The 26718-nt window shown below is 44.7% G+C and overlaps 1 protein-coding gene across 3 annotated transcripts; it reads right to left on the bottom strand.

Annotated features, from left to right (window-relative positions):
• Positions 1-4009: 4009 nt before the first annotated feature.
• On the bottom strand, positions 4010-23913 carry ajm1 (apical junction component 1 homolog). Of its 3 annotated transcripts, none has more exons than XM_049738644.1 (2): positions 23626-23913; positions 4010-8847 (listed from the first exon to the last, which is right to left on the bottom strand). In XM_049738644.1, exon 2 carries the CDS (start codon positions 8797-8799, stop codon positions 5569-5571), a length of 3231 nt encoding a protein of 1076 aa, XP_049594601.1. In that variant the 5' UTR covers positions 8800-8847; positions 23626-23913; the 3' UTR covers positions 4010-5568. The 3 variants fall into 3 exon arrangements, with proteins under 3 accessions (XP_049594601.1, XP_068508836.1, XP_049594600.1); XM_068652735.1 differs by having other exon boundaries at positions 4010-21201; positions 23697-23913; XM_049738643.1 differs by having other exon boundaries at positions 23697-23913.
• Positions 23914-26718: the final 2805 nt, after the last annotated feature.

Here is a 26718-nt window from a genome sequence, read left to right as displayed (position 1 = left end):
CAACCTCCGCCTTCTGGACAGAATTCTGTCGGCTCCTCGGCGCCACGGCCAGCCTCTCCTTGGGGTTTCACCCGCAGTCCAACGGGCCAGCGGAGCGCCTTAACCAGGAGCTGGGTAAGTCCCTCCAATGCATGGCCGCTGGAGATCAGCGCGGGTGGGCCAAAGAGCTCCCCTGGGTGGAGTATGCGCATAATACCCTCCCCAGTTTGGCCACGGGTCTTTCGCCCTTCCAGTGCGTCTTTGGATACCAGCCGCCTCTGTACGCCCACCAGGAGCTTAGTGCTGTGTGCCCGTCCGCCCTGGGCTGTGTTCGCCGCTGTCACCGGGCCTGGGCAAGAGCCCGGGTCTCTCTCCTCCGCTCAGTTGCAGGCTACACTCGCCAGGCGAACAAGTGGCGGGTGCCGGCTTCGAGGTTCAGCGTGGGACAGCTCGTGTGGCTCTCGCCACGGGACTTGCCGTTACGCTCGGGACCCTGCAAGCTGGCTCCCCGCTTCGTTTGTCCATTCCCTATACGCAAGGTGATCAACCTGTCTGCCATCCGCTTGCGCCTCCCAGGTTCCATGAGAGTCCATCCCACGTTCCACGTCTCTCGTGTGACGCCCGTGTTTGAGTGTCCGCTGGTCTCGGCGTCTGCTGTGCCGCCACCCCAGCTCGTCGAGGGGTAGCCAGTCTATACTGTCCGTTCCTTGCTCCGGTCGCGCTGCCGCGGCCGGGGGTTCCAGTACCTGGTGGACTGGGAGGGTTACGACGACGCGCACCGCTCCTGGGTGCCGAGCCGCTGGATCCTCTACCCGTCACTCATTGCAGAGTTTCACCGACGGCATCCGAACCAGCCCGGCCCTCGGCGGGGTCGTCCGAGGCGGACGGTGTCCTGATCCCTCCCGCCTGCCCGTTCCGGTGGGTTGGAGGAGTGTTCCGGTGTCTCCTGGGGACGTTGGGGGCCGTACCTTGCGGGGGGCGGGGGGGGGGGGTAGGTTCTGTCACATGTGGGCGCTGCCGGCTGCTCGGCCACGCCCCCCTATCACCGTGATCACCGGCACCTGGCGCAGGCTCATCAGGAAGTCTATATTAGCGTGACCAGCGCAACTCCAGTTGTCAGCTTGTCTTGTCATGTCCTTGTCCGCATCAGAGCAGAGAGAAAAAGAAAGAAGAGAAGAGAAAGAAAAGAAGAGTCCTGTCATCCAGCCACCCACGCTCAGCGAATACAGACTCGCCCGTCCACCGCTCCAAGCCTCCATCGATCCCCTTCCCTTTCACAATAAAGTCTGGTTGCTCTGCACATGGCTGTACTGTCCGATCCTTACACCAACGCACTCTTTCTTCGAGTCACACGCAGTACAACGGCGAGAAGCTCAACAAATCCAATTCTTTAAAGATAACATAACTACCAACAATGTATGTGAATCTTAGGGATCATTCATCAAACTCATGGACTTATATTCTATCTTCTAAACTCCTGTTTTTTAAATCCTGTTTGTTTCTTTTTGATTTTCTAAATTATGACTGCTGTAAACTGTAATTTCCCTGTGTGGGACAAATAAATGAATAGCTTATCTTAATATTGGCCACTTTTACTATTTCATAGTTGTTTTGACCGCTTATTGTGTCACGTGCCTGCATCACCTGCCATCCAGTTGTTACCTTCCATCGACGTCAGTCGTTCACAGGCACGCCCACACAATCAAGTTAATCACCTGCACCTGTTACTGCTTGTTAGTAGCTACTATTTAAACCCCGTGATCGCAGCTGTTTTTTGTCAGTTTGTCCCGTGATGCCACTTGTTAGCCTACCGCAGCGATCCCGTCTGACTCCCGGTGCCGACCTTGCTCGTTTCTGACCCTTCTGGTCCTGCCCGCCGCCTGCCCTGACCACTTTCCCGTTTTTGACCACTCCTTGCTCACCGCTCCCCTTGATCACTTCCCCGTTTGTGACTACGTTCCGAATGCCGCTGGTCCTCATTGACCACCTGCTTGGTACAGATTACGAATCCCACCTACGCTCTGTCATGCTGCGCTCTTGATCAGTTGCGTTCCCCCCTAGGTTGGTTTCAGTCACCACCCTGCCAGTCACGCTATGGGAGATGACCCGTTGTGGCGCTGCCATCCGTGCCCACCAGCCGCATCCCTGCACCTGACCAGCCCAGACCTCCAGCACTCCATGTGAAGGGTCTCTCAACAATAAAGTCTGCATCTTGCTGCAATTGGCTGCCCTGTCTTGTTTTCGACATATTGAAAGTTAAATATTACATGTTAAAATAAATTTACCCAAATTCAGCCTCTTTTCTGTAGGTTCTTATGTATCAATAGTTTGAAATCTATTTTGGTATTGATCAGTATGAAAACAACATACTGTCCAGCTCTATTAGTGAGACTCCTGGAAGTAGATAATTACAAATCATAAATACACACCAGCTACTCCGATGTGCTTCAAGCACTATACCTATACAGACTGGTGACTGGTGCACCCCCTGACTTATTTGAACTCTCAATGGAGATCCCATTAATCACTGTTTGCAGCTGTATTTTTTTTTAATTCTTAGAACAAATTAATCACTTTTGAGGTTTCCCCATATTTGAAATATTCATGAAATTTTTCAGGTGTGTTCATTTTGCTGAAAATTTCAAATTACTCAACTCAGCTTTATTTATACAATAATTTCACAACAGCTGCAGCTGTTACAAAGCTGTACACAAAACAATACTGCAGTTTTTGTCAGTGACTTTGGTACATTTCTCAAATCAGAATTGAAACTTGCAAAACAGTCAGTGCATTTCTCAAAACAATTCGTACAAATGGCAAAACACTACAGTTCCTCTGCAAAAGCCATTTTTTTTCTCAAAAATATATTTATTCTCAGTAAATATTTGTGTCGCTGAACTTATCTATGTCATTGTGTATGGATAAGACTGTTAAATTGCTCATGTTATTATAACTATATAATATACAGTATATACCCAAGTGTGCTCTGTTGGGTGTTAACTGCTGCTTCAATTTGGATGACAAATTAATTATTTTCAATTGGTAGTGACGGTATACAGGTACGTGGAAAGATTGACTGCAAGAGACTATGCAAGAGTCACATTTCACTTTTACTGTGGTAGCATAGTTAGCATGGCCACCTCACAATGTAGAGGCAGTAGGTTAGAATCCAGGCTGGAGTTTGTATATTCTCCTCGAGCCTGTATGGGTTTTCTTTGGGTACTCAAATTTCCTCCCACTTTCCAAAAAGACGCAGGGTAGCTTGGTTAATAATTGAGTATCATATTCTAAATTGCCCTCAGGTTTTATTATGAGTGTAAACGGTTGTTTGTTTGCTCTATGTATGCCCTTTGATTGACTGCCAAACAGTTCCCAAAGTCTGCCTACTTCCCAAAGTCAGGTGGAATAGGCTCCAGTACACCTGCGACCCTTGTGAGGACAAAATGGTTTCTATAATTGAGGATGGAATGGTGTTTGCACGTTTGGATTTGTTGACTTACCAACTCATTGTGATAGAGAAAGGGAAATAACAGCATTGCATAGTACATAGTACAAAATAAAAAAAATTAAAAAATGAGGAATATGAAAATGACTTTAGAAAGTGTGCACATGCAACCCAGTAGGAATTACAGTGCAATACTTCCGACTTCCTTTCGGCCATCAGTTCTCATCCACATCAATTATTTAAGTGCAATCTCAGGAATCTGGTTGATTCTGGTTGATTTTGGGTGACCTAATGCTTCACACAATTTCCCTCGTTAGAAAAAGTCAAGATTCACCTGGGGAAAAAGTCTAAGAAATATGTTTCCCACATGACAACTTTGTTTGCATGCAAAATTAATGCCATAATATTGTGGAATTTAAGACAATTCAACAGAAAGCCGTGGCTGCTGCAGTGTGAACATAGCCTAAGGTGTCACCATTAAAATATGTTCATTTCATAATAAACTCATGCAACAAAGGAACAGTGTCATGGTTTACACTGTAAAACTGAAGGCATAAATCACACACAATAAACACAGCCTAAAAATGCCACTGAACACGGAATATTTAATGTAGCACATACAGTATCTATTATGGAACATCTGTGTCACTTTGTTCTAATAACAATTATTCCCGTTACGCTTTCATGTGTCACGTGAGGACATTGCAATTATTACGACAAGTCTTGTTGTTGAAATAGTTAATTGTTCTTACTGTTAAAATGTTAACAGTAAAAATTTTAAATATTAGAATCTTTCATTGCAAAAATAGCCATCATGTCCAGCAGTATTGCTTCAGTAAAACAAAAAGCAAAGCAAACCAAAATAAAATAAATACAACACGGGAGAACATTCTTCACGCAACAAACAAGATAGGGTACTTACATTTTTTGTAAATATGATTTGAGTGAAAGGCCGAGCTCAATCAACCAAGTCTGGTGGCAAGTCAACCAAGAGGCCACACACTTTCCTAATGACATAGATAATAATTCCCATTCACACTCACCAAAAAATTAAACATTTTCACATTTAGAATACCCACAAAAATAAATTTTTAGAACATAATTCTTCCTCTATTTCTACATCTTTTGACTAATTCAAATCATTCGAACTTTAAACTGTTTATCCTTACAATGCTAAAAATTCCCATTTAACAAACTTTCTACATTTCACCTTTAAAGTACCTACAAAAATATTAAAAGTTTAGGATTTTTGTTTTGTCTTCTACAAGGTGACATGATGAAGCACTGTCTACCTCACAATTCAGAGGTACAGGGTTCGATTCCAGCTTTTGCATGGTCTCCCCATGACTGTGTGGGTTTCCTCCTGGTCCTCCAGTTTCTTCACCCATTACAAAAACATGTAGGGTATGCCAATTGATTACTCCAAATTGTCCGTATGTGTGATTGTGAGTGTGAATAGTTGTTTGTGTACCCTGCAATCGGCTTGCAATCAGTTCAGGATGTGCCCTGCCTACCACCCAAAGACATATGGGATAGGCTCTAGAATGCCTGGGACCCTTGTGAGGATAATATAATATAATATACTATAATATACTATAATATAAAATATACTAATATAATATATTTCCTTTGGAATGAATATTTCTCTCATTAGCCAGGTTGTGAATCATTTTATACCGTACACTTTTGTTGAATTACTGATACTGCATCCAAATGTATTATAATCAGCTGTGTGAGTGTGAGTGTGTGTGTGTGTGTGTGCGTACGTGTGTGCATGTGTGTGTAATTGTGTTTGTGTGTGTGCATGCTTGTATGTGTACAAAATGTCATAATTAGAGAAATCAGCTTTGCATAGAATTTCCTTTGACGTCAAGAACAAAATAATCAATATTTTCCCTATAATACATTATTAAATATTAGAACATTAAATTTGAAGGAAAAATGTAAATGTAACAGTAACCAGCCCATATAAAGATACATAGCAGCCCATATCAAGATACATACACATACATTGGCTAAAAACTGTTCTGTATGTTAAAAATAATATGCTGTACAATATTCTGTTAAAAAAAATAGGCTGACAAAATAAAGTAACTAAAAGTACAGTAATGTATAATTTGTGTACTCCATACACATATATGCATTTAAATGATGTCATCAAGAAGATGTGGAGTTCCTACCCAGTCCAATGTTCTTGGCTCAGAGGCGGCCATAATCATGCACATAAACTGCTTCCCCGTCCTTTTATCAATTGGATAAATGGTGGTAGGGGTGAATCGGAGGTTATTTTCCACAAACTCACAGAGCTGTTGATACACTTGTGGGTATTCATGGCGTAAGAATACTCCTCGAATCCTTAACTCTCGTTGTATATTGATAAAGCATATTTCTCTGGCCTTCCTGCCTTCTTCTCCAGCTTTGTCAATATCTGTTGTTCCTGGTGGTGGAGTTAAGATCAGGGTTTCCATCTCACCCTGTTTCTTGTGGATCTTTCTGTCAGGGCTGAAAGAAGCAAGAGCAACCTTTGCATATTTTCTGACTGCTGGAGCTTGGGTCCTTGGTGAAGGCCCATCTGGCAGCTGTTCACCGACAGCAATTGATACATTCAATATAAAACATTCATTTGGGTCGTATTCTTTTCCAGCTTCTTGCAACTCTTTACAGTACTCACCAAGGTTGTCTTTGAAACTTTCAAGCTCTCTTAGCGACAAGTATGTGGGTGACATAGGCAGACTATTCAGGCCTGCTTGTAAAAAGTTACTGGAAGACACAGTGTTAGGGAAACCAAGGAAGAGTACGCCCCTACCTCGAGAAAGATAACCAACTTTGGCAAGACGGGAGAAGGCTTTGTGGACTTCAATAGTCTCACGACAATGTTTGATGATATGTCGACATGAGCTGCCAATTCTACCATATACACAACTCTCTTTATGAATGTCCCAGTCTTCTCTGCGGCAGTTGCGAGAGCAGTAATAAGTGTAGCAGCTGTGGCAAGATTTAAAGTAAAGGCAAGCATTAAACAGAGTTTCTGTTCTCCGGCATTTATTGTTTGAACACATCATTGTATCATCCTCATCTGGGCTCTGATCTGGAGAGCACTCATTTGGACCCTTCATTGCATCACTTGCCCCATCAAGATCTTGAAATGAATCAGGATTTAATCTTATTGAAGTTGGTTGCTTGTCAAGAGGAGGTGGTTCTTGAGCAACAGTATCCAAGTTCTTCCTCGACAGAGATACTGCTTCTTCCTCGTCAATTAGCTTCTTCAGCTGACCTAGTATGTCCTGACTCGCCCTTCGACTTGGTGGTTTGTAGTCAGTTACAAGATCAGCCAGCAGCTCATCAAGTTGTTCAAGGCTTTGCTGAAGAGAATTGTCATGTGGCTTTTCTTTGGTCGAGGCTTTAATGTCATGCTCACCTTCAGTGCCTCGAGAGTCCAGAATATCCCAGCTGGCAGACTTTCCTTCAGCTTTCCTAAGATTTCCAGTACGAAAGTCATTATCCGTAATTGTAATCTCTGGAGTTACTAACCACTGTTTACTAGTTGTGTTCTTTGATGTTGATGAAGGGCTTTGGTCAATCAAAGAGTTATCAGACATGGACAAAGCTGCATAACGTCTTGGTGAAGTGGAGAGATTGACTACCACTGGCTGTGGCTTGTCATCCAAGTCTCCTATAGGTTTCCTTGGATCAAGGTCATTATAGCTCTGATGCCGTTGAACAGAAGGGGGTTGTTCCCTTTCTATATATGAGGTGAGGATATCGTCCAATGATCTTGAGTAGGATTTAGAATCTGTGCCAATTCTTTGAGGTTCTTCAGAAGGGTTTGAATAACAAGGCATTAATACAGTCTCTTGTTGGACCCTGGTTGGAGTGACTTGGGACACATCATTTACTGGAATAGAGGAATATCCAGGACCATATGAACTGTACCAGTCATCTGTGTGTGCCTGAATAATTCTCACATTTTTTTGGTTGTCTGTATAATGGGCCCTTGCTGGTATATGGTGCTGTGGTGGCATGGCATGCGTGTCACGTGAATAATAGAACCTTGGAGGAGCAGACTGAATTTGATAAGACCTTGGATCATTTCCATAAAAGATTCTTGTTGGCTGTGGTTGTATGATATATGGCCCTGGTTCATTTGCTTTAAACAATTGTGGATACCCTGCCTGTAAAGTGTATGGATAATGCTCAATTTCATTGTTATAAGACCTTGTACCCATAGCATGCACCATTCGACCACTTTGATCATGTACATAGTGCACTTTGGAGGTTTGTCCTTTCATACGTTGATCATGAAAATAAGAACTTGGCTGAGGGGGAACTGTGGTAACATATCTACCAGGATCCTCTTCATAAAACACTGGGATTGGCATGTTAGGACTGGAGTGACTTCTGTTTTCCATTTCATATCCAGTGGAATCCATCCCTTCGAAAGGAACTTCCATTTGATGTTTGTACTTATTTGGCAGACTGTAGGAATTTTGAGAAGCTTGCTGACTCTCTGTAACCAATGAATCAGTGGACGCTGGTGCTCTTGAATAGGAGAAATGGCGGGGCACAGTCAGGCTCCTACTTACCCAATTGTGGTGCCTTTGACATTGAATGTCCATTTGAGGTGTAAGGTGTTTCTGTCCTTTATGATATAATGCTGAATCATTTGGTTTAATGTCTACCCGACATCTGACATGAGGGCTGGTTGCTGGTTTATCCAGCGTAGCCTCCTCGTAAGTATTCGATAAATAATGGGCTGAAAATATATTGTTACCACTCATTTGAGGCTGAAGTCCAAATAAATGAGCTCTGTTTGCTGCATAGGAGGACTCTTTACGTGGGGATATGTCAGGTCTCCAATGAGATTCTCCTAAGGTGCATCGGGACTCCCTTCCCTTCCTCCTGGAGGGTGAGGACTCAAATGATATAGGGGTGAGATTAGTTTGGACTCGAGGTGTGCTTTTTGACCGAGCTCTTCGTTTTTGCTCAGGGATGATGGCAGGCTCACTGTTCATACTTGCATCCATTGGTTGAGATGTTAACCGAAAGTTGAAAATATCTGGAGCTGAAACGCGGTACCTTTGATGGTGACCCAGGGCATTCCAGACAATATCTGGATTAGCGCCATGCCTCTCAGTCTTTTTGTGTGGGGAATTCATTGCGTATTTACAATGTTTTGGGTACTCGAGCAAGGTAGTTTCAAAGACACGGCAGTGCTGCTTATTATCCTTGCTCTTGATTTCTTCCAGTGTGCTGCAATTTAAAGAACTACATTCTTTGTAGCGTTGCAAGGATTTGGGGAGTGAAGAAATGGGGGTAATTTTTATGTCTCGATGCACACTTGATACCAATAAGTCAGGTGGTCCTGTGAGTGTCATCTTAAAATGACTCCTTTAGTTTTCGCCATTGATCTCCATGGTTGTTTCCTGGAAGAGAAAAAAAATCATGAGGACAAATTAAGATCTTTACCAAAAAGCCATGTGGGAGTGATCGAAGCATTATTTTTGTGGTGTATTGGTGTGTACAGTGGAATTCCTGAATCAAGAATACATATGTGGACAAATCAACTAGGGAAACATTACTTCAACAACATTTGTATTTTCATGATTCAACATTTTTGTAAAGATTGCAACTGTCTGTCAGTGTCTTATGTTTCTGTAGAGGTGATTTGCGCCCAAGTTGTCAATAAGAAAATGAAACACAATGGCTCCTTTGCTTCTCGCAAACGACTGCATGGAATTGCAAACATTTAAAAAAATATAAGAAAGAAATGGAAAAACCTAGGTTTAGTAATAGCGGTACTGGTAATGCCGAAATGCTACACTATGAAGGCTGTTGCTCTTCTCACTAGACTATGAGGTGTCATCCCTCTGTTAGTACCCCCCCTCCCCTGCCTTGGTGGGGAGGTGGCGTAAATTAGTCTTACCATAGTATATGCATATTATTTGAGTTCCGGGAAGCAATTTACCATACTTGTGATGTTTCCCATGTCAATTTATCCATGTGATATTCCGTTTGATTATGAATGGGTTGGAAACAATACGATCAGACCAAAATGTATGAAAGCGGATTTGTGCCAAAAATAAATCGATAAAAACGTTTTGAAGCACAAACAAAAACCACAGAACAAGAAAACCTCTTTGAAGTGTGAGGAGAGAGCAACAGCAATGTGTACATATTTTATTAGGTTAGACAAACTCAGGTGATAACAGAACAGAGGTTTACCTTATAAGGACATGTTTTTACCTCCCCGCCTTCTCCCTTCCCGATTTTTCATTTCCCGCATTTTCCTTTCCCGCCTTTTCCTTTCTTTGTCACTACGGGTGGACAGTATAAAACCTTCTGACCTGGAGGGTGGGGGCTGTTGTTTTATCTGCTGTAGTGCCTCGTGTACTGACCGCCATTAAACAACCCAAGATCTTGCAAATAAAGAACCAACTGTTACTCCACATCGCCTCATGAAACCACGTGTCGGGTCAGAAAACTCGGGGTTTTGGTTGAGATGCAGTTACATTTCCCATTACCTATCCGTGGTCTAATCTGGCGATGAGGTTTGAGTTTTTCCTTGCTTTTTATGTTTTTTACTCCACTTTTGGGAGTTTACTTTTGTTGAAAGTCGTGGACAGACCATCCCTGCCATTTCGTCCACATTGCTGTCTGGCTCTCAACGGAGGTTTCGTGGCCGTTTGTCTACTGTCGATCATCGGACACAAAGTATGGCTGCGGATCAAGGGGTTTGTACGGCTTCATGAACCAACTGCACCCTTCTCTTAGAGAGGTTGTCCCTGCTAGAGGGACGTGTCCGCCAGCTAGAGCAGAATAGTGCGCTAACAGTAGATGTGGCGGACAAAGATGCGGACTGTAGTCAGCCCGCTAGCCCAGTTAGCATTAGCCCCAAGCGGCTTGCTAATCGCGATAAGCCAGGTAAGATGCATAGCCGTCCAAAGTCATCTCAGTCTACTGGCCCTCGCACCTTGGTCATAGGTGATGCCATTAACTGAAATATCACGCTTAAAAATCCAGCCACGGTAATGTGTATTCCTGGGGGCAAACATAGAAGCTAATCTTAGGCAGCTGACTCGCAATAGGCCTAGTCATGTATTCCTGGGGGCAAACATAGAAGCTAATCTTAGGCAGCTGACTCGCAATAGGCCTAGTCCAACAACACTAGCTACTCGGACATAGTGATACACGTTGGCGCCAATGATGTTAGGATAAGGCAATCAGAGATCACAAAGAAAAACAGAGCGGGGACTTGTGATCTCGCCAGAAAGATGAGTCGGCATCGAGTATTTGTCTCTGGCCCCCTGCCTAGGAGAGGCACTGATGAGAGGTTTAATAGATTAGTCTCCCTTAATCGATGGATGGCTGGGTTCTGTAAAAAGCAGGGACTGTATTTTATAGATAACTGGTCCTCCTTCTGGGGTCGCCCCGACCTGCTGAGGAAGGACGGCGTTCATCCTAACCGTGAAGGCGCCTTCACTCTTTCTAGGAATATAGATTACTGTTTGAGCTACTCATGACAGGTCACTTTAGAGCAGGCCAGGGCACAGGTTAGACCACCTGTTAGGATGGGTTTGGAGTCTGTTAAGTTAAAGTTAACTAGCACTAGGCTAGACTTCCAGCATGCACATAGCTCCTTGTGTAGACTAGAGCGTCACAGATTGGTCGAGTTCCTCTTCACCATTCCCAGGCTTCAGCTACTCTCAGCTGCATTCCGGCTTCCGGGTTGTTCTGACAGATCGTCGCTCTTCGGACACAAAGTATGGCAGCGGACCAAGAGGTATGTACGGCTTCGTGCACCAACTGCACCCTTCTCTTAGAGAGGTTGTCTCTGCTAGAGGGACGTGTCCGCCAGTTAGAGCAGAATAGTGCGATAACAGTAGTTGCGGCAGACACAGACGCGGGCTGTAGTCAGCCCGCTAGCCCGGTTAGCATTAGCCCCAAGCGGCTTGCTAATCGCGATGAGCCAGGTAAGACGCATAGCCGTCCAAAGTCATCTCGGTCTACTGGCCCTCACACTTTGGTCATAGGCGACTCCATTACCCGCAACATTACGCTTAAAAATCCAGCCACGGTAATGTGTATTCCTGGGGGCAGAGCACCCGACATAGAAGCTAATCTTAGGGAGCTGACTCGCAATAGGCCTAGTCAACAGCGTAGTCCCAACAACACTAGCTACTCGGACATAGTAATATACGTCGGCTCCTCGTGTAGACTAGAGCGCGACAGTTTAAATAGTGCTGCAGTACACATAAACACACTTTCTACTGGGGTAGTAGACAAATCCAATCACTCCGTCCCGACCGGTCTTGCTGATGAAACGGTGCCTGTTTTAGATAACTTCACATGTGTAACAGATACTCATCATCAAATTCCCACGGTCGTTTCAACCCACCGCCCTAATAAACTTTTGAGAGGTGATATTAGGCCTAGAGAACACAATTTTACTCGCATCCCGTTTAAAAATCCTTCGATAGATACGCACCCTGATCAACCAATTACACTTAAATTCGGTTTTATGAATATTAGATCACTTCATACGAAAGCAGTTCTCGTTAATGACCTTATCACGGAACATAATCTAAACGTTTTTGGTCTTTGCGAGACCTGGTTAAAACCTAATGAACTGCTGCCACTTAACGAGGCCTCGCCTCCAAATTTTGTGAGCTCGCATGTGGCTCGTCCTCGGAAAAAGGGTGGGGGTGTCGCCCTCATCTCAAATTCTGAGCTTAGATTTAGGCCTCGCTCAATTCACGTATTTAAAACATTTGAAGTTCTCATTGTGCGATCCACTGCGTTACCGTCATTCTATCTTGTTGTTATTTACCGCCCACCCGGGGCTTACTCTGGCTTCCTGGATGAATTTTCAGAAGTTGTGGCTGATCTAGTGACAAATGCAGATAATATAGTTATCATGGGTGATTTCAACATCCACATGAATTCACCGTCAGAACCACTGACTTCGGCATTTCAAACTTTAATCGATACGTTTGGTTTTACGCAAGCTGTACAGGCAGCAACGCATAAGAATGGAAATACCTTAGATCTGGTATTATCCCGGGGACTAGCAACCTCAAATATAACAGTACTGCCATACACTACTGTTCTGTCTGATCATTTTTTAATAAAATTTGAAATTTTAGTTCCTTGTCAAAGACAAGAGAGCAATCAGAATTATAGCAGCCGTAATTTTAACTCCATGACTGCAACTGCGCTATCTGAGTTACTGTCGCCGGCAACCGCCATGTTTCCCGCGTACAGTGGCTCTATCGATAATCTTACAAATGAATTCAATGCGACATTATTAAAAGCCATCGACTCTGTGGCACCGCTACGTCTGAAAACTCGCCGTAGATGGCCAACTCCGTGGTTCACAGATGAAACACGTACGTTTAAACAATTATGTAGAAAGCATGAGCGCAGATGGCATTTAACCAAACTTGAGGTTTTCCATCAGGCATGGAAGGACAGCCTCCTGAAATATAAAGATGCGCTTATTTTAGCAAAAACTCGTTATTTTTCGCAAGTCATTAATCTTAATAAAAACAATCCTAAATACTTATTTGATACAGTGGCAAAGCTAACTCTGCGCCAGCCGACCCCCGATAGCTCCTTCCACTCAGCTGACGAGTTTATGAAATTTTTTGCTCAAAAGATTGAGTCCATTAGGGACGAGATCAAGAATACCATGCCAATCGCTCCGCCGGTTACGAGCGCTGGGGATCATGCAATAACCCTCTCAAATTTTAAAAGTGTGTCCCTTGAAATGCTTACAAAATTGGTTAGTACGGCTAAACAAACAACATGTTTACTCGACCCGCTTCCAGCCAAACTACTTAAAGAATTATTTCCAATTTTAGGACCGTCCGTCTTAAATATAATCAATCTGTCTGTTTCCTCTGGGATAGTGCCAATAGCCTTTAAAACCGCTATTATTAAACCACTACTTAAGCGAGCAAATCTTGACCCGGACTGTCTCAGTAATTATAGGCCAGTTTCAAACCTCCCATTCATAGCAAAACTTCTTGAAAAAGTAGTAGCACAGCAGCTTATTGATTACATGGTCGCTAATAATCGATATGACTCTTTTCAGTCTGGTTTTAGAGCTAATCATTCTACAGAGACAGCACTTGCTAAAGTGACCAATGATCTCCTCATAGCTATGGATTCAAATACGTCGTCTGTATTGTTACTACTTGATCTTAGTGCTGCCTTTGACACTGTAGACTTCAATATTTTATTAGGGCGTCTTAAAAGTTGTGTTGGTATCTCAGGGTCAGCACTAAGCTGGTTCAATTCCTATCTATCAGGCAGGACGCACCGAGTGGTCCATGGTAATACGTCCTCTGAGCTTTATAATGTTACGTGTGGTGTCCCACAGGGATCGGTACTCGGACCGATTTTATTTAATATTTATATGATTCCGCTTGGGGACATAATACGTAAATATAATATTAGTTTTCAATGCTACGCGGATGACACCCAATTATATATGCCGTTATCAATGACAGATCCACAGGACTGCTGTAATCTCGAGGCGTGCCTTGCGGAGATTAAGCAATGGATGTCTCTCAACTTCCTTCGTCTTAACCCAGATAAAACTGAGATGTTGATAATTGGTCCTACTCGTTATCAACATTTATTTAAGGAAACCACTATAACTATAGATAACCGTACTATCACTCAGAGTGATACGGTAACTAATCTCGGGGTAATATTTGACCAAACGCTCTCCTTTCAAAAACACATTAAGAATATAACCAGGATTGCGTTTTTTCACCTTCGTAATATTGCTAAGATTCGTCCTATCCTCTCGACCGGGGATGCGGAAACTATTATACATGCGTTCGTCACGTCGCGCCTGGACTACTGTAATGTATTATTCTCTGGTCTTCCTAAATCCAGTATTAAAAGTCTACAGTTAGTGCAAAATGCCGCTGCGAGGCTGCTCTCACGGTCAAGAAAATTTGATCACATTACCCCAATATTAGCCGAATTACATTGGCTCCCGGTCCATTTAAGATGTGACTTCAAGGTTCTTCTACTAACCTATAAAGCACTGCATGGCTTAGCGCCTTCATATCTCGTCGACCTAGTCGTTCCTTATGTTCCGTCTCGTAACCTTCGTTCGCAAAACGCTAGTCTTTTAGTTATACCGAGGGCCAAGAAAATGTCTGCAGGGTCTAGAGCATTCTCTATTCGGGCTCCAGAGCTTTGGAATGCCCTACCAATGGATATTAGAACTACTACCTCAGTAGAAACATTTAAGACACGTTTAAAGACACATTTCTATGAGATGGCCTTTAACTAACTTGTGATGGCCGATTTGGCCGGAGTTTGTTCTGTTCTCTCTGCCCACCTCCTCACCGGCTGGGGAGGGGGTTAGGTGGCTCAAAAGCTGATAGCGGCTGGCTGGATTTTCGGGGACCAGTTCGGGATGGGGGAGCTGCGGCTCGGCCCCCTTGAGGACACTGCCAGGACAATCGAGGGCACCTCCGACATCCATTTTTTTTTTTTTTTTTTTTCATTGATTTTCATATTATGTATTACTTGTGCACTCTCTGCATCCATTACAACCTGGTGATCCTGAAAGGGGAATCCTTCCATCTGTGGTCCCTTCTCAAGGTTTCTCATTTTCCCCTGGCAGGGTTTTTTTGAGTTTTTCCTTGCCCTTTTGGGAGCTTATGATCAGGGGATGCTTTGAGAATAATTGTCAATTTTGGCTATGTGAAGCCCTTTGAGACTGTTTGTGATTCAGGGCTATACAAATAAACTTGACTTGACTTGAGATTGAATAGTGCTACAGTACACGTGAACACACTTTCTACTGAGGTAGTAGACAAATCCAATCACTCCGCCCTGACCGGTATCGCTGATGAAACGGTGCCCGTTTCAGATAATATTACACGTGTACCAAATATTTAATATCAAATTCCCATGGTTGTAGCGTCCCACCGCGCTAATAAACATTTGAGAGGTGATGTCAGGCCTAGAGAACACAATCTTACTTGCATTTCATTTAAAAATCCTTCGATAGATACGAACCCTGATCGACCAATTACACTTAAACTCGGTTTTATGAACATTAGATCGCTTCATACGAAAGCAGTTCTCGTTAATGACCTCATCACGGAACATAATCTAAATGTTTTTGGTCTTTGCGAGACCCGGTTAAAACCTAATGAACTGCTGCCGCTTAATGAGACCGGTATCGCAGATGAAAGATGAGTCGGCATCGAGTATTTGTCTCTGGCCCCCTGCCTAGGAGAGGCACTGATGAGAGGTTTAGTAGATTAGTCTCCCTTAATCGATGGATGGCTGGGTTCTGTAAAAAGCAGAGACTTTATTTTATAGATTACTGGTCCACCTTCTGGGGTCGCCCCGACCTGCTGAGGAAGGACGGCCTTCATCCTAACCGTGAAGGCGCCTTCACTCTTTCTAGGAATATAGATTACTGTTTGAGCGACTCATGACAGGTCACTTTAGAGCAGGCCAGGGCACAGGTGACTAGACCACCTGTTAGGATGTGTTTGGAGTCTGTTAAGTTAAAGTTAACTAGCGCTAGGCTAGACTTCCAGCATGCACATAGCTCCTTGTGTAGACTAGAGCGTCACAGATTGAATAGTGCTACAGTACACGTGAACACACTTTCTACTGAGGTAGTAGACAAATCCAATCACTCCACCCTGACCGGTATCGCTGATGAAACGGTGCCCGTTTCAGATAATATTACACGTGTACCAAATATTTAATATCAAATTCCCATGGTTGTAGCGTCCCACCGCGCTAATAAACATTTGAGAGGTAATGTCAGGCCTAGAGAACACAATCTTACTTGCATTTCATTTAAAAATCCTTCGATAGATACGAACCCTGATCGACCAATTACACTTAAACTCGGTTTTATGAACATTAGATCGCTTCATACGAAAGCAGTTCTCGTTAATGACCTCATCACGGAACATAATCTAAATGTTTTTGGTCTTTGCGAGACCCGGTTAAAACCTAATGAACTGCTGCCGCTTAATGAGGCCTCGCCTCCAAATTTTGTGAGCTCGCATGTGACGCGTCCTCGGAAAAAGGGTGGGGGTGTCGCCCTCATCTCAAGATTTAGGCCTCGTTCGATTAACGTATTTAAAACATTTGAAATTCTCACTGTCTGATCCACCGCTTTACCGTCATTTTATCTTGCTGTTATTTACCGTCCACCCGGGGCTTACTCTGGCTTCCTGGATGAATTTTCGGAATTCGTGGCTGATCTAGTGACAAATGCGGATAATATAATAATCATGGGCAATTTCAATATCCACATGAATTTACCGTCAGAGCCACCTACTTCGGCGTTTCAGACTTTAACTGATACGTTTCGTTTTACGCAAGCCGTACAGGCAGCAACACATAAGAATGGAAATAGCTTAGATCTGGTATTATCCCGAGGACTGGTAACCTCAAATATAACAGTACTGCCATACACTCCTGTTTTGTCTGATCATTACTTAATAAAATTTGAAATTTTAGTTCTTTGTCAAAGACAAGAGAGCAATCAGAATTATAGCAGCCGTTATTTTAACTCCATGACTGCAACTGCGCTATCTGAGGTACTGTCACCAGCAACTGCCATATTTCCTGCATATATCGGCTCTATTGATAATCTTACAAATGAATTCAATGCGACATTGTTAAATGCCATCTACTCTGTGGCACCGCTACGTCTGAAAACTCGCCGTAGACTCTGTGGTTCACAGATGAAACACATACGCTTAAGCAATTATGTAGAAAGTATGAGCGCAAATAGCATTTAACCAAACTTGAGGTTTTCCATCAGGCAGGGCGTGACAGCCTCATGAAATATAAAGATGCGCTTAGCTTAGTAAAAACTCGTTATTTTTCGCAAGTCATTAATCTCAATAAAAACAATCCTAAATACCTATTTGATACAGTGGCAAAGCTAACACTACGCCAGCCGACCCCCGATAGCTCCTTCCACTCAGCTGACGAGTTCATGAAATTTTTCGCTCGAAAGATTGAATCCATTAGGGATGAGATCAAGATGACCATTCCAATCGCTCAGTCGAGACCGCCGATTATCGGCACTGACGATCATGCAATAACCCTCTCAAATTTTAAAACCGTGTCCCTTGAAAGGCTTACACAATTGGTTAGTGCGGCTAAACAAACAACGTGTTTACTCGACCCGCTTCGAGCCAAACTATTTAAAGAATTATTTCAAATTTTAGGACGGTCCGTCTTAACTATAATTAATCTGTCTGTCTGGGATGGTGCCAATAGCCTTTAAAACCGCTATCATTAAACCGTTACTTAAGCGACCAAATCTTGACCCGGACTGTCTCAGTAATTATAGGCCAGTTTCAAACCTCCCATTCATAGCAAAACTTCTTGAAAAAGTAATAGCGCAGCAGCTTATTGATTACATGGTTGCCAATGATCGATATGAATCCTTTCAGTCTGGTTTTAGAGCTCATCATTCCACTGAGACAGCACTTGCTACAATGACTAATGATCTCCTCATAGCTATGGATTCAAACACTTCATCGGTATTGTTACTACTCGATCTTAGTGCTGCCTTCGACACTGTAGACTTCGATATTTTATTAAAGCATCTTAAAAGTTGTGTTGGTATTTCAGGGTCAGCACTAGGCTGGTTCTATTCCTATCAGGACGCACCGAGTGGTCCATGGCAATATGTCCTCTGAGCTCTATAATGTTACGTGTGGTGTACTTGGACCAATTCTATTTAATATTTTACTTGGGGACATAATACGTAAATATAATATTAGTTTTCAATGTTACGGATGACACCCAATTATATATGCCATTATCGATGACAGATCCGGGGGACTGCTGTAATTTTGAGGTGTGCCTTGCGGAGATCAAGCAATGGATGTCTCTCAACTTCCTTCATCTTAACCCAGATAAAACTGAGATGTTGATAATTGGTCCAGCTCGTTATCAACACTTATTTAAGGAAACCACTATAACTATAGATAACCGTACTATCAATCAGAGCGATACTGTAACTAATCTCAGGGTAATATTTGACCAAACGCTCTCCTTTCAAAAGCACATTTTTTCACCTTCGTAATATTGCTAAGATTCGTCCGATCCTCTTGACCGGTGATGCGGAAACTATTACACATGCGTTCATCACGTCGCACCTGGACTACTGTAATGCATTATTCTCTGGTCTTCCTAAGTCCAGCATCAAAAGTCTACAGTTAGTGCAAAATGCTGCTGCAAGGCTGTTCTCACAGACAAGAAAATTTGATCACATTACCCCAATATTAGTCAACCTACATTGGCTCCCGGTCCATTTAAGATGTGACTTCAAGGTTCTTCTATTAACCTGTAAATCATTGCATGACTTAGCGCCTTCATATCTCGTCGACTTAGTTGTTCCTTATGTTCCGTCTCGTAACCTTTGTTCGGAAAACGCTAGTCTTTTAGTGACACAGAGGGCCAAGAAAATGTCTGCAGGGTCTAGATCATCTTCTATTCGGGCTCCAGAGCTTTGGAATGCCCTACCAATGGATATTAGAACTGCTACCTCAGTAGAAACATTTAAGGCACTTTTAAAGACACATTTCTGATATGGCCTTTAATTAACCAGTAGTGGCCGATTCGTCTGGAGTTTGTTTTCGCTCCCTGGTGAAAACACTGGTACCAGAGACCAAGTTGTATAAGAGAGGCAAGCTATATTTACAGTGGGGCAAAAAAGGTATTTAGTCAGCCACCAATTGTGCAAGTTCTCCCACTTACAAGATGAGAGATGCCTCTAATTTTCATCATAGGTACACTTTAACTATGAGAGAAAAAATAAACAAATCTGGAAAATTGAAATATGAATTTTTGTTATTGGCCAAATGTGATTTTCCGGATTTTTATTTTGTCTCTCATAGTTGAAATGTACCTATAATGAAAATTACAGGCATCTCTCATCTTGTAAGTGAGAGACCTTGGACTTTGGCTGACTAAATACTTTTTTGCCACGCTGTATATTCTAGTTGGAACCTCTCTGCTTTGAAAAAAAGCTCAGGCTGTCACGAATCGGATGGAACATGGAGCAGGACGACCAAGTGCAGCTTGGACCAGGGTTTATTGGTGGAACTCAAAATACAGACTCGGTAAACTGACATGACTTAACAAAACAACATGACTTCCCAACCAAAACATACTTGAAACCGACAGGAACCAAAAGGACATGAAGACGACACGACAGCAACCAATGATCCGACAGGAAGTGAGGGGCAGACAGGACTTATATACATGACAGGTAACGAGAGGCAGGTGGGAATAATCACACTGATCATGGACACACAGGAGGGGAGGGGTGAGCACACAGACAGAAGCCAAGACAACAGACACATAGTGGAGCAGTTGGGGACGAGACGTGACAGAACCCCCCCCCCCCACAAGGGACGGCTCCCGACGTCCCAAAAAAAAACTAGGGGAACCGAACCGCACTCGGGCGGCGACTTGGGGAACCGAACCGCACACGGGCGGCGACTTGGGGAACCGAACCGCACTCGGGCGGCGACTTGGGGAACCGAACTGCACTCGGGCGGCGACTTGGGAGACAGAACCGCACTCGGCGGCGACTTGGGGAACCGAACCGCACTCGGGCGGCGACTTGGGGAACCGAACCGCACTCGGGCGGCGACTTGGGGAACCGAACCGCACCGCACTCGGGCGGCGACTTGGGGAACCAAACCGCACCGCACTCGGGCGGCGACTTGGGGAACCGAACCGCACCGCACTCGGGTGGCGACTTGGGGAACCGAACTGCACTCGGGCGGCGACTTGGGGAACAGAACCGCACTCTGGCCGCGACTTGGGGGACAGAACGGCACTCGGGCGGCGACTTGGGGGACAGAACTGCACTCGGGCGGCGACTTCGGGGACAGAACCGCACTCGGGCGGCGACTTCGGGGACAGAACCGCGCTCGGGCGGCGACTTCGGGGAACAGAACCGCGCTCGGGCGGCGACTTGGGGAACAGAACCGCGCTCGGGCGGCGACTTGGGGAACAGAACCGCGCTTGGGCGGCGACTTGGGGAACTGAACCGCGCTCGGGCGGCGACTTGGGGACAGAACCGCAATCGGCGGAAACTCAGGGAAACACAACCGCACTCTGCGGCGACTCGGGGAAACAGAACCGCAATCAGCGGCATACGAAAGTCAGCGCCGCAATCGCTGGCATTTAAAAGTCCAGATCGCGATCAGCGTCAATCGGAAGACGGAGCTGTGGCAGCAGCATGAGCCACCACGCGCCACAGCAGTGGGAGTGGGGCCAGGGACGATCGCGGGTCCGGCGCAGCTGGCCCGAAATCTGGCGACGCCCGCAGGTCCTGCAACGCTGGGATGGAGCCCGGTGGTGGCCGCGAGTCCGATGGCGCCGGGGGGCACTCCGATAGCGGCCGCGAGTCCGATGGCGCCGGGGGGCACTCCGATAGCGGCCGCGGGTCCGGCGTCGCGGCAGCGAAGTCCGATGACGGTCGCAGAGGCGATGGTGCCGGGAGGAACTCCGATGGCGGCCGCGGGTCCGGCGTCGCGGGAGCGAAGTCCAATGACGGTCGCGGAGCCGATGGCGCCGGGGGAGAATTCCGATGGCGGCAGTGAGTCCGGCGTCGCTGGAGCAAGATCCGATGGCGGCTGCAAGCCCATGGCGCTGGAACATGCTCAGATGTGGATCGGGCGTCGCAGCGGGAGCTGGTGGTGAAGGGGGGTCCAAGCGCTGGTCGCTGTGATGGTTGGATCATTCTGTCACGAACGGATGGAGCATGGAGCAGGGCGACCAAGTGCAGCTTGGACCAAGGTTTATTGGCGGAACTCAAAATACAGACTCGGTAAACTGACATGACTTAACAAAACAACATGACTTCCCAACCAAAGCATACTTGAAACCGACAGGAACCAAAAGGACATGAAGACGACACGACAGCAACCAATGATCCGACCGGGAGTGAGGGGCAGACAGGACTTATATACATGACAGGTAACGAGAGGCAGGTGGGAATAATCACACTGATCATGGACACACAGGAGGGGAGGGGCGAGCACACAGACAGAAGCCAAGACAACAGACACATAGTGGAGCAGTTGGGGACGAGACGTGACACAGGCACCTTCCCTGCCAGAGGTGACATCCCATGTCCCTGGAGCTAATTTCTATAGCCGAAGATCGGTCCTTTTTCCATGTTACACGCAAACATTTTGATGCAATGAGAGCGGTACAGGTTGGCTAACATTTCTAAGGTCATTACAGGCTTTATTTTTAAGGCTTTCTTAATAAATTATGATAGAGTGGTGGTTTGTGGTGGAGAGAAACCAGTCACTGGGTCAGTACAATAAAGAGACTTTTTATCTCATTGATGTCACTCATTCAGTAGAGATATAGTGATTAACTTCAGGTCAGTGGGCATTTTGAGGGAGCTCTTTCTTTAATGATGCATTGAGAGTATTTTCTCAGGGGATAAACACTATGGTGCACAGTGGTGTACCTCTGTACCATTGGTACTGAGCAACAAACATTTGTTTTCCCTTTCATTGAAACGCTTCTGTCTTTTGAAACTCAAGCGGTTATTTGTTGATTGGATGCTGCTGTATATTCTATATTAATCGCACACAGACAAAGAAAATGTTCAGTGTTTAAAAGAGCTCTGTTTCTCAACATAAAAATGACTTGAACAGAAATATCTTACTCTATTGTTACTGTTTTACAGGGTGTCCTAATGGGCAACATTTCCATGTTATAGCGCTCTTGCAGGGTTTTCACAAGGACACTGATATTTTCGGTGCATTATAGCCTTTGTCCACATTTTGAGGCAGGGCAAATGGAGCTTTTGGAAGACACAGGCCAATAGAACCATTTTATGTTAAACTATACTTTTTGGCGTTGTTGCAGGTAATGTTACAGCTTGTGACTGAGCGTGAAGAAACATTCTAGAGAAGGAATACAGGAGTGAGAGTGACAGCAACAGACGACAACTTGCCACCTTATTTTGCCATAAATCGCTTGAGAAATAGTGACAGCAGATACAGGAGAGTGACCGATAACTCCCCACTTTGCGTTGCCATGATTCGCTTGAGAGACGCAAAAACAATTTCTGTCTACCATAAATAATACTACATATTATAGTCAATGTCACTCACTACAGGAATAAAGCAGTCGGTTTTCCTCTCGCACCACAAGCGTGCTTGTGGCTCCATCTTCAGCATCCTTCTCCTTATTTAACTCGGATCCCACCTCAGCACATGTCCAAACCATCTCAATCTCACCTCTCTGATTTTGTCTCCAAACAAACCACCTGAGGTGTTCTGATATGTTCATTTCTAATCCTGTCCATCCTCGTCATTCCCGAAGAGAATCGTAACATTTTCATCTGTGCCACCTACAGCTCTGCCTCCTGTCTTTTTGTTAGTGCCACCATCTCTAAGACATACAACATAGGTAGCTGGTCGCATCACTGCCTTGTAGTAGCGATTGTATGAAAATCATGGAATTGCATGTGGAACAAATAGACATGATAACATATTTTAGTGTTGACAGATTCATTGCTCTAATTGTCTCTTCATAGATCGATATTGGATGAATGGAAACATACATACATACATACATACATACATACATACATACATACATACATACATACATACATACATACATACATACATACATACATACATACATACATACATACATACATACATGTACGTACGTACACTTAATGTCAATTTTGGAGCATGTTCAAATAAGTCTGCAAGTCTTGAAAATATGGCATGAACATGAAGAATTCAATATTTTTTTTCAACGCCCAATCTGAATAAACAGAAGATTTATTTGACAAAATTCCCAGTTTATTCATGCATATCCGCGGCATTGAGAGGAGACTACCCGTAGCTTGACATCTGAAGAAGATGATGTCATGTTGAAAAGATGGGACATTTCAAACAACGTTATCACACTGAATATTAATATGGTAACAACAGCACCACACTAGCACACAACATCCACATACAAAATGAGACGTTTTGCAAGCGTCAACTAAACGACGAATTGAGGTTTACGCAAGGCTGTATATCAAATTACGCATTATGCGGGCATGCATATGTCAAGGCTACGTGGATGACATAAATGTCAAACAGTGACAACGTAGTGTTGGTAGAATGGTAAATGCATAATACCGTATTTCCACGCACACCAATCCTGACTGGATGTCAACATCATTCAGCAAACTCAGTGGTTCGTATCTTACCACATCAGGTCGACGACCCACTCTGAGCGTATCCATTGTTCATACGAAGGAGTAACAAAATCACGCATCAGCAAAAATGCAAAATAAGGCTTTTTGTTTCCCTCCCTCGCTACCCTGACAAGGTGAGATGGGTCTCTTGCGGATTGCTGCACATTCTCGCTGCACCATCCGCATCTAATCTTGCCGCAACCACAACCCAGTCAGTCCCTTTCCCTAACCCCCCCCCCCCCCCACACACACACACACACACACACACACTCCTTTTTATCGTTCAGTGCTTCTGCTGCGGTGAAAGATTGCCTCTAGCCCTACTTTCATCAGAGCATGTGAATGCTGATTCAATTGTCCGTATTATTATTATTTTTTTTACTTCATTTCCAATGTATACCGTGGAAATATCAAATCGTATGTATTCTATATAGTAATTAATGCATATCATTTCTTTGTTGTGTTTGGTGTGAAAAGTATGTTTGCGTGTTCAGATATTTTTTTCTCGCACAGCACTGATTACTTCCTCCGACACTCTAGTGCATAGTTGTCAAACTCAAGACCCGGGGGCCAGATACGGCCCGCCACATCATTTTATGTGGCCCGCGAAGACAAATTGTACAGCAAATTCGTGTGTCATTACTAGAATTGCAAATTGTCTTCACTTTCAATTACATAATTTTTAAAATTAATATTTGACCAGTTTTTGCTCATCTGATTTGATAACGAGTTATTTGTCAGTTTGTTTTGTAGCCTTTACTGTATGTAATATGAGGTGTTCATACATTTATTTGGTTTGACAGTCATAATTGCCCTCCGAAAGAAGCTATAACTACAATGCGGCCCGCGAAAGAAACTAGTTTGACACCCCTGCGTCTAGTGTATACTTGAGAGTCGCATGGAGAGTAATTGTGTATGAAACAACCAGTGACGTGCGGTGAAGTTCATGACTGGGGAGGCACTGACCAGCAGTTCAGTCTACCTGCATAGCCTGTCAGAATAGGCAGCCGTGTGATTACGCAATCCTTAGCGGAGGCAAGGCAGGAAGTTGCCTCCTCCAAGCGACTCGTCTTTGGTTTTAACATAACTATAAAAATTCTGCGATTTTGGTTCAAAATGATACAAAACTACGAAAATTAAAAGGAAAATGACTTTATAATAAAACAATTCAATTTGTTTTTTCCCCTTTTCATGATAGCAGGGGAGGCGTGTCCTCCCTTGCCTCCTCTGAACGCACGTCCCTGGAAACAATTCAAGTCTGTGCTCTCAGGCTGGTTTTTGCCCTTCTGTACCAGAGTGTTGGTGGGTTAGTGCGAGTGTTGTAGTGTTACCAGTTAGAGTTGGTTCCTCTTGCCACACACCTGCAGCTGATTGTATTCAGGTGTCTCTGTCTTTTTAAAGTTTCCCAACATTGACAGATTATTCTCCTGCCATATGTTAGAACTTTTCCCTGGTTTTATGGTGGTATCATTTGATGTTGTTTTGCAAACCTTAATTGCCTAGCCCATTTCTTGCCTTTAATACAAGCGACTTTGGTATGTTTTCTCTCCTTGCGTTTCAGCAAGTGCCTTTTGTTGTGTCCTTTCATTGAAGTAATAAACCTTATGTAATTATTTTATCTGCGTCTTTTCCGAGATCTACATTTGTGGTTTACCACAACTTCACAACAATAGCCGACCCTTAATTTTGTCATGGACCACACCATCCATCCATCCATCCATCCATCCATCCACCCACCACCCCATCCATCCATCCATCCATCCATCCATCCATCCATCCATCCATCCATCCATCCATCCATCCATCCATCCATCCATCCATCCACTTCTGCTTATCTGAGGTCGGGTCGTGGGGGCAGCAGCTTTAGGAGGGACGCCCAGACTTCCTTCTCCCCAACCACTTCGTCCAGCTCATCCCGGGGGATCCCAAGGTGTTCCTAGGCCAGCTGAGAGACAGTCTCGCCAGCGCGTCCTGGGTCGTCCACGGGGTCTCCTGCTGGTGGGCCATGCCCGGAACACCTCCCCGGGGAGGCGTCCATGAAGCATCCTGATGAGATCCCCGAGCCACCTCATTTGGCTTCTCTCAACGTGGAGGAGCAGCGGCTCTACTCCGAGTCCCTCCCGGATGACCGAGCTTCTCACCCTATCTCTAAGGGAGAGCCCGGACACCCTGCGGAGGAAACTCATTTCGGCTGCTTGTATCCGGGATCTTGTTCTTTCGGTCTCGACCTATAGCTCGTGACCATACGTGAGGGTGGGAGTGTAGATCGACCGGTAAATTGAGAGCTTTGCCTTATGGCTCAGCTTTCTCTTCACCACGATGGACCAGTACAGAGTCCGCATCACGGGCGACGCTGCACCGATTCGCCTGTCGATCTCATGCTCCATCCTGTCCTCGCTCGTGAACAAGACCCCAAGATACTTATGGACCACATCATAGTTAGGTTTGTCTCTGAGGAGCCCTTAAGTATGGTGGCCAACAGGGGCAAACACCGGCCGTACTCTATCGCAAGCTTGACAATACGCATGCCTTCTCCATGCTCCTCTATGATTTTGAGTTTCAGATCGATAGTCTTAGGAAATATACTCTACAACAGGACTGTGAAACGAATTTTTGTCACGGGCCGCATTGTAGTAGTTTCCTTCGGAGGGCCATTACGACTCCCAATGCCTTAAATTGTATAGAGTATACAACAAACTGATGAATGATTAGTTTTGAAACCAGAGTAGTAAAAACTGTTAAAATATGTTAAAACATTGAATGGTAATAAAAATTGCTCGTAATATCTGTCACGTGCCTGCGTCACTGGACTTCCAGCCACGCCCCCCAATCAAGCTAATCACCAGCACCTGCCACGGCTCGGGCCCGCTCTATTTAAACTCAGTGAATTTAGCCATTGGTTGTCAGTTCGTCTGCTTGCCTTGCCCATGACTCCACCGCTCACTGCGCTCTGCTCACGGTACCCTGCCCGAACGATTCCTGTTGTCGACTTCGCTCGTGTTCTGACCCGACTCGCCTTGCTCGCTGCCTGTCC

The sequence above is a fragment of the Syngnathus scovelli genome, chromosome 13 (genome assembly GCF_024217435.2).
Source record: "Syngnathus scovelli strain Florida chromosome 13, RoL_Ssco_1.2, whole genome shotgun sequence".
Classification (NCBI taxonomy): Eukaryota; Metazoa; Chordata; class Actinopteri; order Syngnathiformes; family Syngnathidae; genus Syngnathus; species Syngnathus scovelli.
The sequence above is the reverse complement of the archived record's forward strand: the minus strand, read 5'-3'. Positions and strand labels throughout refer to the sequence as shown.

Coding starts and splice junctions, on each gene's coding strand:
- ajm1 (XM_049738644.1), bottom strand. CDS start 8,799: ATGACACTCACAGGACCACCTGACTTATTGGTATCAAGTGTGCATCGA.